Here is a 16,221-nt window from a genome sequence, read left to right as displayed (position 1 = left end):
TTTTGCCCTAACCCAAATAAGCATGCGTTGCGACAATGTAAAGCATGTGTGCAAACGTAAAATCTAAATGTCACGCAGAACAAAAATTGGAAATCGAGTTAGGTTTTCACGCAGCAAATTCAATTTGAGTTGCTCTCATACAAGTTGTATGTGCATGAGACATTTTTGACAGAAAATGACTTGCGTGCGTTTATATTAGGTTGGCTTGTTAGCAGGTTAAAGTTAAAGTTAAAATTAAAGTTAAAAATAAAGTTAAAGTTAAAAATAAAGTTAAAGTTAAAGTGAAAGTTAAATATTAACTTCTCATTTATTCAATAAAAGTAAAAAATTTGTTTTCTTATCGGTCACCACGCTTAAAAAGGTTAACTTGAAATAATATCAAAGACAAAACTTGAATTAATATCAAAGAAAACAAAATGTTGCATAAATATTATAATTGCATAAGTTGATAATATGCAATAGCTTTACCGCGGCAGTCCTCGAGTGCCACACGTCCTTTTTTTTTGTCTAGAGAAGCTCTATAGGTTTAGTAAGACTTTTTGAGCACCGAAGTTATTTTTGAAAAGTCTTATCCAATAAACCAGTTGCAGTCCCTTAAACTATGATTCTCATTTCACCTAACTCTCTATAAAAATAAGACGATTTGAAAGTGACTTCAGAGCTAGAATGGCATGAGAAGAAACTGTAGAGTTTCTGAAGGGCGAAATAATGTTATACTACAGTGAGTTTGTATTATGTTACACCCAAAAATTCATGGGCTTCCGGTTTTTCTTTATATATTTATTATAGCCACGGGATGAACTCATTTGCGCTTAAGATTAATATAATCCATGAGAGGAATCAAAAATGAATGAAATTTTTCCCAGCTTGGTAAAATTAAAAATTTCTTTAACAAAAAAATTACATATTAATTTTGTTTAGCTTAAAATCACACCTGGCTAACACGAAAATTCTTCTGATAATTGAATGAAATGGGGACTCTACTCGACTCTTAATTGGCTGAGTGACACTCGGACTTCGACGGAACCCACTTCACAAACGAAAAATTCCCATATAATTCCATAAGGTACTCAATCCTCACTAAAACGAGTTTATGCAAAATTGTTATTTTCAAAATTTATGATAGAGTACAGCATACTTCCAAAACTGCAGCTGAACCTGCCAGATCCCCAAATAGTTAAGCTAAATACGAATAACAGAAAGCTTGCAGGCAAACAAAACCGAAATAAATGGAAATAGGATCTAGAAAACCGTAGCCTCTCTAGTCAATCGGAGCTTATCAAATTAAAGAAAAAAAAGAAAGTTGAAATAAAAACATAAGGGTTTTTTTATATATTACCAATATATTTCGATTACACACGGTAATCGTCTTCAGGGTGAACACTACAAAACATAAAAACAACAAAATAAATAAATAAATAACAAATTTCCTAACATACAAATTTAAAAAAAAAATTATAACATACATTTTTTACACGTGTGTATCACTTGACGTGGAGTTTATCACTGATCGTTTGTTTGTCAACAAATATCTATAGAAGCTAGCAGAGTTATCTACGTCCGTTTTATAGTTCATTCGTTTACTGGTTGGTGTGTTAATAATGTGAAGCATTTCCAGAGTAAATCGTTTTCTGTAATGTTGTTCTTGTTGAAGAATAGTAGCTTTGTCAAAGTTTGGTGAGTGGGAGTTTTCAGTACAGTGGGTCTTAAGTGCAGTTTTTTGGTTTGCAGTATGTTGGCAATATTTGTAATCCGATTTGTGTTGCGCTAGTCTAGTTTTAAGTTTGCCTTTTGTTGTTCCAATATATACGCTGTGGCATGGTTGGTTGTTTTTTCCATTGCAAGGAATTTCGTAAACTATATTGCTTTTTTCTGTATGTGGAATTTTTGATTTTGTTTGATTATATATGTTTTTTAATGTATTTATCGGCTTATGGGCTATTTTTACTTCATCTTTGTTGTAGCAGTCTGATTTGGCCAATCGTTCCGACAATTTTGGCACATAAGCTACTGACTTAAATATTTTCTGCGGTTTTTCTTTTTCTTGATTCTTTTCTTCTTGATATTTATTTAAAAGTGTTTTAATTATGTTTTCAGGAAAATAATTTCTTCTCAACAAAAGTTTTATTTCATTTTTAATTTCCTCGTGGTAAGTGTCGTCCGTAATTTCTAACATTCTTCTTATACAGCCCATTGCTGTATTCATTATCATCGTCTTTGGATGCTTTGAGTAAAAGTTGATGATTCGTCCTATTGATGTTGATTTCTTATACCACTTTAACTTCAATTCGTGCTTGCTTCTAATAACAACTGAGTCAAGATATGGTAGTTTTCCGTCTTCTTCAAGTTCCGTTGTAAAATTTATATATTTATTGAAAGAGTTTAGTGTGTCTAGCGTACTTTTTACATCATCTTCGTGTATTATAGCAAATAGATCTGGGTACTCTTGCTAATTTCGTTGTTGTGTTCTCTAATAGTTTTTCCATCACTATATCGGCAATTACTGGTGATGTTGGGGATCCCATCGGCAATCCTTTTAGCTGTGTATACAATATATCATTGAATTTGAAGTACCTATTTTCTTCGATGCAAAACGTAAGTATTTCCATAAACAGTTTTTTTGGTATATTTGTGTGTTCTTCTATTTTCATCCAATTGTCTCTTATGATCTCAAGGATTGTGTGGGAATGCTGGGAAACAGGGAAATTACGTCGAAAGATATTAGCTTTTCATTGTCAGAAATGTAGGTGTTTTTAATTTTTGTTTTAAACTCAAGTGTATTTTTAATGTTGTATGCCGAGTTTTCTGTTGCGTTTTTTAATATATCTGCTATATATTTGCATAGGCTATGTGCTGGTGATCCAGTGGCCGAACAGATTGGCCTGAGCGGTGTTCCTTCCTTATGTAGTTTTGGTAGTCCATATATCCTCGGAGGTAAAGCTGTTGTTGTAGATAATTTATTTTTCTCTATTTTTGAAATTAAATCCAATTTATAAAGTTTGTCGACCAGACTGTTATTTTTGCTTTGTAGTCTCGATGTAGGGTTCTGTCTTTGAACCCTATACATTGTCAAGTCGTTTAATATATCGCCCATTTTCTTATTGTAGTCACTTATATCCATAGCTACCGTTTTGTTGCCTTTGTCAGATGTTAATATACGAATGTTTTTATTTTTACTAAGAAATTTCTGAGTCCGTCCCACTGTATCAGTTATTGCACGATCTATTGCACTTTGCCTATTTGTTGTTGTATGGTCTTTTATAAGTAATGAGAGTTTTGTTCTTGCTTCCTCTTGTTTCTCTTTAACTTTAATTGTTTGTACAAGATTCTCTCCATCAGCTATATATTTGAATAAAGGAAATTTTGTATTATCGATTGGAAGCGCAAATTTTGGACCTTTTGTCAAAAGCGTTTGTATGTCTGATGGAAACTCGACTTTCGTTTTGTTTACGAACCAACCTTCATTTTTATTGTTGTCAGCAAAGAGATGATTTCGATTTTGACGCAGTTTGTCGTGTTTTGCTTCTTGTCGTTTCTTTAGAGTTGTTGTGAGTTTTTTTGCGACTTTTGTTTCACTTTGAAGTAATTTCTCAAAATCTCCCGCGTTTAGATATTCCTTAAGTTTTGTTTTTGTTTGTTCCATCTGTTGCTGCTGTCTTTTTAGTATGTTGTGCTTTTGTTTTATTAGCAGACTAAGGATTTTTGTGTGAAAACAGTATGTGTGTCTATCTAATGTTCTGTCTATGTCTGTTTGTGTATAACGATCAAATATGAACAAGCTGTTACATTTTGTAGAATTTTTAATAAAATTAGGAACTAACTTAGATTTTCTGCACTTTAAAAGGAACTTCATATTACATTTTTGCTTTACCACTTTTTTTGAAATATACTGTAATTTATTTATTAATGCTCTGGCGTTGTTGCTGTTGGTTTTGATTTGAGTATAATCCATTTTATTGTTGCATGTATACGGCGTGCCTTCCGTCTTTATAAATTTTGATTTTGGCGACCTTTTTGTTAACTAATCACTTTTTTTCTAGCTGGCTTGAGGTCTGAGTTGAAATAAAAACACAAGGGTTTTTTATATATTACCAATATATTTCGATTACACATGGTAACCGTCTTCAGGGTGAACACTACAAAACATAAAAACAACAAAATAAATAAATAAATAACAAATTTCCTAACATACAAATTTAAAAAAAAAAAAAATTATAACATACATTTTTTACACGTGTGTATCACTTGACGTGGAGTTTATCACTGATCGTTTGTTTGTCAACAAATATCTATAGAAGCTAGCAGAGTTATCTACGTCCGTTTTATAGTTCATTCGTTTACTGGTTGGTGTGTTAATAATGTGAAGCATTTCCAGAGTAAATCGTTTTCTGTAATGTTGTTCTTGTTGAAGAATAGTAGCTTTGTCAAAGTTTGGTGAGTGGGAGTTTTCAGTACAGTGGGTCATAAGTGCAGTTTTTTGGTTAGCAGTATGTTGGCAATATTTGTAATCCGATTTGTGTTGCGCTAGTCTAGTTTTAAGTTTGCCTTTTGTTGTTCCAATATATACGCTGTGGCTTATGTGCCAAAATTGTCGGAACGATTGGCCAAATCAGACTGCTACAACAAAGATGAAGTAAAAATAGCCCATAAGCCGATAAATACATTAAAAAACATATATAATCAAACAAAATCAAAAATTCCACATACAGAAAAAAGCAATATAGTTTACGAAATTCCTTGCAATGGAAAAAACAACCAACCATGCCACAGCGTATATATTGGAACAACAAAAGGCAAACTTAAAACTAGACTAGCGCAACACAAATCGGATTACAAATATTGCCAACATACTGCAAACCAAAAAACTGCACTTAAGACCCACTGTACTGAAAACTCCCACTCACCAAACTTTGACAAAGCTACTATTCTTCAACAAGAACAACATTACAGAAAACGATTTACTCTGGAAATGCTTCACATTATTAACACACCAACCAGTAAACGAATGAACTATAAAACGGACGTAGATAACTCTGCTAGCTTCTATAGATATTTGTTGACAAACAAACGATCAGTGATAAACTCCACGTCAAGTGATACACACGTGTAAAAAATGTATGTTATAACTTTTTTTTTTTTTTTAAATTTGTATGTTAGGAAATTTGTTATTTATTTATTTATTTTGTTGTTTTTATGTTTTGTAGTGTTCACCCTGAAGACGATTACCGTGTGTAATCGAAATATATTGGTAATATATAAAAAACCCTTGTGTTTTTATTTCAACTCAGACCTCAAGCCAGCTAGAAAAAAAGTGATTAGAAAAAAAAAGAAATTTAAATCCATTTTTGCGACAAGACTTCGGAGAATTCCGAAAAATCCGCGAGAATATTTAGCCGGAAAACGAGTGCCTCTTCACATTTTCCAGATATCCAAGAAGATTCGTATTGACCGATGCCGCCCATTCGCCAGTTGTGATGACACTTAAGAAAATTTTTTTTGTTTTCTTCTTAATTAGAAACAAATTTTCCTAAGCGAGGTCACTCCTCGACAGTGATTTAGCAAACACTCCGATTATTTTTTTGCATAAAAAGCATCTCAGTGAAAATGCATATGCCTTGCAGGTGCCGTTCGGAGTCGGAAGAAAACATCTACGTCCAGCCCCGCCAATTTGTAGGAAAAATTAAAAGGAGCACGACTTAAAGTGGAAGAGAAGTTCGGCCTTAAACCTCTTCGGAGGTTGTCGCACCTTGTGTTTTTATTTTATAAATCAGTGGTCGGCAAAAATTAATATATAAATGTATTTTTGAGGGCGAGAAAGTGAGCATCCCAGCAGAAAATTAAAGCTAAACTGGCAACATCCAGATGATATATTTATTAAAAACAGTTATATGAAAACTTTTGAAAAATTGGATTTTTGATTCATAGATAGTTTGAAATATTACCAAGTACCTTTCTTCGAAGTCGCTTCGGAAGGTAAACGACATTTTAAAATGTAAACGCAAACAAAACTTGCTTTGTCAAAATGGCTTTGCACGGTATATAGCGCAAAAACAGTGGTGATCAGGGGTGAGAGAAATATAGAAAGAGCATAGAGAGGAGTGAATGAAAGGAAAGAAAAGGTGGGAGAAGTTTTGACTAAAAAACTTTAACAAAAGCTCTTGTAAAAGAATTTTGGGATTAAAAATTATAAAGGTAGAACGCGCGTTTAAATTTTAAATAATCAATTAGTTAATCCCAAGCACATGGTTTGCCTAAAATTGAACGATTGCGCTCCACCTTTATAGTCTTAAATCCCAAAATTGCTTTACAAGAGCTATTGTTAAAGTTTTTTAGTCAAAATTCAACAAGACTATGTCTGTATTAAAGGAAAAATTGCCTTCTATTTTTTGGTCTATTTATATAAAGGTAGTCCTTAAAAATTTTTTATCTACTTTACATTCCATGTTAGAAACTGGTATTTTTAACACGGCGATGTCCTACGAAATACATATAAATTGCCTGTCTCTGCATCACCATCATACCTGTTGACAAACTAGTCATTATATGCACCTGATTTCATACTAGTCAGTATATGTATCAGGGTCATACATAGCTAAGGTATTTACCGACTTAGTGTTGATTAGGTTTAAGTTCTTATGTTTATCTAGATTAACTGCCTGAGTTGGTAGGTACCGCGTCTAATCGTCGTGCTAACGGAGATGTTTCCTTATCACTAAGGGAGGCAGGGCTAGACAAAAAGTTGTTTTCTGGAATGCTCCGCTTCAGCAAAAACTATCTCCACATAGTTCTCCTGAAAGTTCTTAGTGGTGTATTTTGGCACGCCTAAAGCCTTTTCCAGCGTATGTTTTTTAAGTCCGGAACCAAACCGGCGATGAGTAGTATATAAATGGCAGACGAACTGCTTTGTAAGTTGTGCTGCCGCCAAGCGACTTGGAGTTTTTCTCTCAGCTTTGTATTTTAGACACACATTTGGAGGCATGTACTTTTAAGATAAATATACTGACGAGCGTTATACCTAAGATCTTTGGGTGACTGACAGTTGAAATCGTAACGCCATCGACGTAAATGTTCAATATTTGCGTCTTCTGTTCCTGCACTTTTTAAACAGAGTAGACGGGAAATTTATCGGTTCCACCGAGTGGAAAAAAACAGAAATGCTGGGCGGATACTTTTTATTTTGGACACTAACTTATCCAATGAGTGGCCAGGGCCGGATTCAACTATCGTGCAGTTGTCAACATGGCAAATGTTGGTGGTTCGTTTTGTGGGTGAATAGGGCTTTAATATGTATAAATTAAACAGAATGGGTGTAGGACGCCACCCTGCGCCACCCACTGTTTAATTTTTTTTTTAGATAAAGAAGAAGGGGTGAACCTTCTATGACTTGAAGTATTTCCTTTGGTCAATGAAAGACTTTTTAAACTTTCAAGTCTCTTAATTATCGGAATATAATAGAAGGAAAAAATTAATTTTGCTTACGTAAAAAGTAACCCTTTAGACACTTGTGTATATCATGAATCAAAAAATCGAAACCGAAAATCAAATCTATACAAATGGCATTTACTTTAGTTATACTATCCCCCTGCTTAAAACCTTTATATTAAGTGGCTTTCATGTTTGTCCCTTCATTTCCATACGAATTTTTGGCCCACGGAAAAGTCTTTTTCAGTAACTTCCCGTTGAGCTAGACAATTGATACTCAGAGTATAGTTCAGATCTGGGAGACATTACAATGCAAGTGAAAAAATTATCCGCTAGGTGGCGCACGGATCGAGATATACAGAAAATAAATTATAAAATGGAAATTTTGCGATCGACCTTTGTAATTTTAAATCCCAAAAGTTCTTTTACAAGAGCTGTTGTTAAAGTTTTTTAGTCAAAATTCAACAAGATTATGTCTGTATTAAAGGAAAAATTGCCTTCTATTTTTGGTTCATTTCTATAAAGGTAGGCCTTAAAATTTGTTTATCATCATCTTTTTATTTTTGAACTAAATATATCAATATTTCCGCTCGTATTTTGATTAACGATCATAGTCATGTTGAACAATATTTGTTAATGAATACTATTTTATTGATAGCGATTACTCAATTTGAAAGTATTTACCGACAAGTAGCTCTTAGAATGAAATTTTTTTTATTTAAGTGTTGATTTTTCGATGCTAAAACTAAAATTAAAAGCAAAAACGAATTCACTGCTGGCTATCGCCAAATGGTTGCATGCGGCTCAATAAACAAACAAATATTACTCGCACCTTTAATGTGTACTCACTACATAATTAAACGCATGCAAATGAAAATGTTTTTCTTTTCACGTGAATATGAATGTGGTTTATGTCAATGATAGAGCATACACATACACACGCATACATGTATGCATATGTATAAGTGAAATTTGCCTTTATTATTAGTGTAAATTGGACGTAGTCGATATTGTTAATGTGAAAGAAAATTTGTGTTTATTATTCAATAATATTTAATGGTTAATTTTCATTTTATATTTACATATATAGCAATGTTTGTATTAGGGTAAATCTGCCAAAAACACACCAACGAAAATACTTGATTTGAGGGATTGTCTTTTAATGCACAAGAAACGTTAACAGATATACTTATTATCTAGCAAATATATTTCATTTAGAAATTTTGATGTATCATAAATAAAAGATTAGGGCGAAGCACTCAATTAAAATTTATTCAAACATAACATACTTCAAATGCAACCTGTCCCACCCACAAGCTAAAATGAGCCCCTATTTGTCTTTTTTTTTTTTTTTTGTTAAATATACATCAAGGCCACTTTAAGCTACAAACAAGATCTTAGTTTCTCATTAAATAACAGCCAATTTTGAAAAGATTTTTATAGTTTGTGCAATATTGGAAACTGAAGGCCCCCGCTTACTTAGACGAGTTTTTCCCAACCTCTTTAATTGCTAGTTAAAGAAAAATTGCTTAAAGTCCAAAGTTCTTTTTATTTCGGTTAATTGTAATCAGACTGTTTCCTTTCAAAAAACCTACAAATCTTACGTTTTTATTCGTAAATTATTAATTCAAATAAAAAATTACCCGCCAAGCTCCTTTAGTAGTGTGGTGGGGTATGTGATACCCCAAATAACTATAAAAGGCTCTGCTGTGGAACAGAGGCTCTTAATTGTTTAGAAATTAGTCGATATCTTGTGGTTTAACCGTCCTGTGCATAGATGGGTACCCGGGTAACTTTTGCATATTCAAAGGCCATTTTTAAATAATCTACAAATAGAAACGAGATAAAATTTTGTGGCATTGTATGGGAAGAAATTTTCTACAAAACGGGCAGACAATTTTTTCAAATATAATTTCATAAGATGATTTTTTTAATAAATTAGTTTTTTATTACTAGTTCTCATGGCTGGAGTACCCAGGTACCACTAGTAGTTTTCACGTATGAACTGCCCTGTGGTACCCATGTACAGAGCCATGCGAACTAAGAAGAAAAATTATTCATGAACATGACGTTTAATGCCAATAATAAAAGAAGCGAAAGATTACTCTTTTCAATAATATAATATTTGTTTAAGGAAATATATATGCTGGAGTATGTCATACCCCACCACACCAGCGAAAGGTTAAAGGTAAGTTTAGTTTTCTAAATACCAATATTTGCGATGCCTTCAAAGCCCATGGAGTGTTTAAAACAAAAGATCACAGAACCCACTCCTCTTCAATCGTATGCCTTAAGGCAACGAAAGAAATTATATACCGTTTTTTGCCCCTGGCGATACTTCTTTCCGACGCTTTCTCAGGTGGGATAACTTCCTTTCGGGTTTCATATGCTTTGTTGACGTTGCTGGTAACCTGTGTGACTCAAAAGCGGTTTCTGCGCTCCACTTAATTTTGCAAATATTCTACTAAATGCTATTGGGGATGACGGAACTCCCATCAAGTTCATAGAAATCATCCTCCTATCTCTCAGACATAAAATAAATTTTTATTTCGCTACACCAATTTTCTTATGCTTAGAATGTTGCAACTATACATACAACGAATTGCACTAGTACTCAACCAGGGCGTAGCAACTACTGCAAGAGACGGTACTAGTTCAAATCTATAGTTCTGAACTATTCGCATCCTTTGATTATAAATAAAACAAATAAATGTAAGGCGCGATCACCTCCGAAGAGATTTAAGGGCGAGCAACGGTTCCAATTTGCGTCGTGCTCCTTTTAAAATTCTCTCCAAACTCGCAAACGGGGCCTAAATATGTTATACAAACTCTGAACGGCATCGGTAAAGCAGATAAGTTTTCACTTATAAGCTTTTCATGGCAGCAATGTACTCAGAGTGCTTGCCAAATCACTGCTGAAGGTAGACACCACTTTCTTCTAATTGAAAAACTTTTTTTCGAAAATTTTGATTTTACTACTTTGAACTCAGGAACTTTGAGTTTTAATAAGCAGAGTACGCTACCAGCACACCATGACAGCCCCCATTGTTAACAAGTGTTGGTAAGAACTGTCCCGCGCTGCATCCTGTTAACACCATTTCGGAGATAGTCATCAAACATGTAGCGTGAAACTGTCGTTTTCATGACTGCTCTCGGTTTTTCTTTAGGGATCTCACAAATGATTAGCCCATTATTGCTGGATCGGCTTGTACATACCCGCTAAATATACCTTCCGAGAAAAAGTGAATCTTCAAATTCATGCATTGTATTTTAACGAATTATGGGGATTTCTCATAATTATGCACCTTTGCTAACGGTCGAATCGCTGAACTGTCGAATAAATAATTCCAATATTCAGTATTGGAAAATGGTCTTTATTTAGACTACTTTGGGGGTAGTACAATTATACTTCAATATCACGTACTTCACAAAAGCGTGTTTAAATCAAACTGATTAGTTATTCCTCAGCTTGCGCTGCTTTTATACTCTCCGTTGCCTCGTTCGCATATTTCTCCTCAGGTCTAGACTTTTCACGAACATGGAAGAGTTGTATCGCATACTTGGTTATTTAGCTATATGCGTGTGTATATGTGAGTAACAACTTGTATATGCGAGACAATCTCCTTGTTTAAGCTGCTGGTTATGTGTGTGGAATATTCTTTGTCGCGTTCTATGTAAGTGTGTAAATGGATTACTTTGATATGTTCATCTACACAAGTATTGTTGTGCGTTCACTTACTAACAGCATAGTGATGCTAACATTCCCAACAGTATTAACTGAAACTTTCTTCAGGTCTTGGATAATGTATGACATCTTATTTTGCTTAAATTAAGACGAAATTTCGATTAGAAGGAGTACCGCCTAAAAGTCAAAAGTGAGGGGTTTTAAAATAATCAATAATTTTTTTATACAATTTTTCAATAAGCTGGAAAATGAAAATCTGAAAATTTCATTGGAAAGCTACTTTGCAAAACAATTAATTTCAATGTTCATTTCTGACTGGCGAAAGATTGCTTCTATCAAGAAATTTTACATTCACTTATTATTCACTAATTTTCAAGAGAAATCGCATGACGGGATCTATGGGCAGGCTGTAATGAGCTAATGTTATAATGAAATTACCTTATATATAAATAGACAAGATGAAAAAATGTGGAACCGTTTTCTGCTAAACTATAATTCTAAGGTATACAGATTATATATGTATTGATAGGAAATTTGAGCTGCACTGTTATCCATAAATAAAAAAAATTTGAAAAATCATTTTAATATAAAAAATTTAACATAAAAGTCACACCACTACACATGCACTTATTCATACTATAGACACGCTTTGTGTGTGTACTTGCTTTTTGTGTACTATGTTGAATCGTGAGCATGGCCGAGGAGTTGTTTGTACACAATAAAAATTAAAAAAAAAATACATAGCTGATCATGCATCAAGTCTATTTCTTCTTTTCCTTCCTTTGCTTTTCTTTCTTTTCCATTCTATTCTTTTATTTTCCTTTCCTTTCCTTTGTTTGCTTTTCTTTGTTTTCCGTTCCTTTCCTTTCCTTTCCGTACCTTTTTATTTATCTTCCTTTCCTTTCTTTTAATTTTATTTTTATTTCCTTTCTTTTAATTTTCTTTTTATCTTTCTTTTACTTTCATTTCTCTTCCGTTCACGTTCCTTCCTTTCCTTTCCTTCCCCTCTTTTCCTTTCCTCTCCTTTCCTTTCCTTTCCATTCCTTTCCTTTCCTTTCTATTCCCCTACTTTTCTTTTCTTTCATTTCTTTTATTTTCATTTCCCTTCCATTGATTTTCCTTCATTTCCTTTCTTTTCCTTTCCTTACCTTTCCTTTTCCTACCTTTTGTTTACGAGAAGCAGATTGATTAAATCATACCTTCTTGCCAGAGCAATATAAAATTTCCCTATTTTGAGCTTACTTATTCATTATATTACCCATCGAATGTTCCTATTATTATATTAAAATGACAAATTATATTTCTTTTATTATCATTTCCCTACCATTGATTTTCCTTCTCTAGTTACATTAATACCTTGTTATGATGTACAACTTCTCAATTTCATTTCAGATATTGGACAGTAACGAATATCGATTACAGCAATGTGCGTACACCTAGTCGGGTGTTTGGAATGATTTTTTGTGTTTGGTTTACGGCAGTTATAATATCCTTAGCACCACAATTCGGTTGGAAAGATCCTGAATTTTTGCAACGCATCGAAGAACAAAAATGCATGGTTTCACAGGATGTGGCATATCAAGTAAGAGCGAATCTCTAAATAAAGAAATAAGTTACCAATGAGTAAAACGACCAACGAGTCTACATAAATTTTATTGAAAGTGAAGACAATTTTCAATATCTGTTGGAAATGATGAAAGAAAAATACATTTTGAACGGTTCTTAAAACTCCCTTTTTTTTAAATAATGCAGTTTTTGAAAGAAAAATTTGGAGGTTTAGGCTTGTTTCCTAAAATTTTATGAAATTTTTTTTGCTCTGAAATATTGTTTCTAAATTCTAGAGCTAACGTCTTTCTTCTCGAACAGAACCGAGAGTTTAGAGACGCGAGAAATGGGGAACTCGGCTTCTCGACATTCAGTACAAATCTTCACAATAGTCTTAATTTAACACAGTTGGCGTTGCTTTACTCAATATCCGGCTAATACCTTTATGACACTAAATTGTGTTCAAAAGCAATCCGTATCTTAATAATTTTGTAATATACCACAGAGATGTTCAATTTTTTGTCGTAATTAGACTTTGAAACAAAAAATTATTTTTAGTGGGTGTGGTCGTCAACCGATTCTGTTAATTTTCACAAGGTATTTATATAATAACATGAACAACCTCCGCGCCAAATTAAAAAGTTTTAAATGTTCTTCTTTTAAATTTGGGTGGTGCTATGCCGAGACATTAAAGTCAAATAATCCTGGAATTTTTGGGACTTAAAAATGGTCAAGATCCAGCGAAGGCAGAACCTGGGATATCGCACCGAAAAACTGTGTTTGATGAAATATTTACTAACTAGGGTGAGAGAAAATGTGTCGCCCTACATAGAATATTCATCTGTCACACACTGCAGCACTACCTACATATTTCAAACAGCACTTCTTAATTTTTCGTTTTATTTGAATCGACATCTGCTTTTCAATCTTGGCACCTAAGTAATGATTTCTATCTAAATACATTTTTTATTCTCATTTGCTAGATTTTTGCCACATGTTGCACATTTTACGTGCCTTTACTGGTAATATTGGCACTATATTGGAAAATCTACAAAATTGCACGCAAACGCATACAACGACGCATCCAACAACGTCCAATTACAGTGCCATCTAATCAGAATCAGGTAAGTGGTATTGGCCCACAGCCAGAGCATCATTACTTTGTTCTGATTCAATTACACTACGGTTGCCACTTCTCACGGCTGCTCACAGCTTTAACTTATGTTACCAAAGTTCAACACATTCCATATTATGACCAGGGCAATCCAAAATGTGCAAAAGAATATTTTTTATATAACTCGTAAACAATAAACCAATCAAATATAAATACAAAAAAAAAATATATGAAGGCGAACTACTCCTTATAAAGCACTAGAATACCCGGCAGACGTTGTCCTTCCCTAAATTTGGCCTATCTGCATACATTTTAATAAGCTTTTTCCGTCTTACTCTGCCCTCCCCCCTCTTCACTTTTTCCTAATCCTTTTATTCATTCCTCCCTCCGTCTTTTTCGCTTCATATCTCTCCATCTTCGTCTCATTCTATCTCTTTCTCAATCTCCTTCTCTCTTTTCTCTTCTCTCAATTTCTTCTCATTCTTCTGCATCTCTTATTGCCTGTCCCAGAGGGTGGTATGTATTTTATTTCAGTCCCAGTCCCAGTCCCACTCCGAGTCTCAGTCCCAGTCCTAGTCCTAATCCCAGTCCCAGTCCGTATCTGGATAATATATTACTCTGTACTAAAGCACTCATCAACAGCTTTCATTTGATATCCATATTGTATAAACGCATTCTAGGGGTACTCGGGTCTACGTTTCGGCCTATATCTCGCAACCCTGTACGTCGATCGCAACCAAGCCTATGTAGTAACCACCGCGTGAGGTTTACGCAACTTGTGTGAAAGTTTGAACAAAATTGACCGACGCATCTCTTCAAACACCGGCGACCAACTAACACACATTTTAGTCTTTCTTTTTATATATATAGATTTTTATTTTTCACATTTTACTATAATATTAAAACGAAATGCAGATTTTCGTTGCTTTTGAAATTTGGTTTAAAAATTGCACATGGAACAACTAAAGACTCTCCTGAATTAAAAAAAATGTCATAGTACCTGTAAGCGGAGAAATTTATTCTGCGTATGGTCTGCCGATCTTCGTCGATTTTGAACTAAAATCAGGACTGAATATACCTGGAGTGACATAAAGAGTTAAAATTCCTGGAGGAAATTGGAATTTCTCTTATTAACAGAATATGATTAAAGTTTGGATAAGTATACATACTTTTTTAGTGAAGAAAGACAGACAATTTTACTTGTGATTTATACTAAGTTATCTTAACTCGGACACTGTTCAAATTGCAATATTAACCTCAAATTTCACATGTGATGGCTTAGTTTCGAAAAATGTGTATAAGTCCGTGTGACGTGGGAAATCGACGAAGATCGTATGTACTAAAGAATAATAACAATCGATAATTTCAGTGTTGAATAACTACTAGAAGCTAAATATATAATGTGGCGGTAACAGTACCTCTAAATCGCGGCCCCCTCAGATATGGGTTAAAAGAAAGAGAAGGTCTAGAAAATATTTAAAAGCGGATGAAAAATATTTATATAAAATTTTTATTCGCTGAAGCCAACTTAAGTTTTAGCCTCTTTGCAAAATTGGAGTATACAGAGCTCAACCGAGGATTTTTTGCTTTTATATTTTTTATTAAAAAACTCTGGTTATACTGTATTATGCGTTCACTTAATCCATTAGAACTTATTCCATAAAGCCCAAAAATTATATCGGCCAAGTGGTCGCCTCCTGAGTTTATGGCCCGTTTTATGGTAATTCTATCACCCTTCATAGAACTTTGATTACATATTTTAAACGTCTTCCAATAATTATATTAAGGTCTTTAAGAATCTGAGGTTTATATTGAAATAGGCCACGCCCATATAGATTTGTACTCTGTGTTTGTTTACTTCACAAATGCCAAGCCCGAAGTGACATTGGCACCATTTTCTAAAGCTCTAGCGATTTCCTATTGCATGATTACTTTTGGTCCACCCGGTACTTTCGGAATATAAAATCATATTTTACGGCTTATATGGAACTGTGAAGTCAATCTCATTTTACGTGTTTTGGGTTGCCCTAATTATCACCTATGGTAAGTTGGGAGTAGTGGAGGTCTCGCACTCATTTTTACCACCATAAGATTTTATAATTTGATACACTCTTACTTGTCTGGTCAACGGCCAACGTTGTGCTTATTCTTTTTTGCAAATAAAAAGCTTTAATTCATAACAATCTATTGTTTTTTTTTTTCATCTTGTCAGTGATATACAAATATGCTGAGTCCAAATATTTTTATTCTTTTATTTGCGCTTACCGTTTAAACCATTGAGGGTAATCATTCATTCACATAACATGACGTAGCCAGCGTAGCCACTGTGTTATAATTCGTTGGACTATGTTGGATTCGGCACAATGCGGACCATCTCGTCAACAATGCAATATGATCACATTGAACCCTCTGGGCCAACCTACTCCCACCTCCTAGTTCCATGAGAAATTCGGGG

At 33.9% G+C, this 16,221-nt stretch overlaps 1 protein-coding gene across 3 annotated transcripts in view; it reads left to right on the top strand.

Moving 5' to 3' along the window:
* Window positions 1-16,221, top strand: part of 5-HT1B (5-hydroxytryptamine (serotonin) receptor 1B) — a 163,667-nt gene that overhangs the window by 84,950 nt on the left and 62,496 nt on the right. For all 3 annotated transcript variants that reach the window (XM_067773900.1, XM_067773899.1, XM_067773898.1), the window contains exons 5-6: window positions 12,500-12,689; window positions 13,636-13,776. In XM_067773900.1, the coding sequence (XP_067630001.1) occupies window positions 12,500-12,689; window positions 13,636-13,776 (331 nt within the window). The remainder of the gene's footprint in view (window positions 1-12,499; window positions 12,690-13,635; window positions 13,777-16,221) is intronic.

The sequence above is a fragment of the Eurosta solidaginis genome, chromosome 3, assembly GCF_040869045.1.
Source record: "Eurosta solidaginis isolate ZX-2024a chromosome 3, ASM4086904v1, whole genome shotgun sequence".
Taxonomy (NCBI): Eukaryota; Metazoa; Arthropoda; class Insecta; order Diptera; family Tephritidae; genus Eurosta; species Eurosta solidaginis.
Note: the sequence above shows the minus strand (reverse complement) of the source record. Positions and strands in the feature narration are given on the sequence as shown.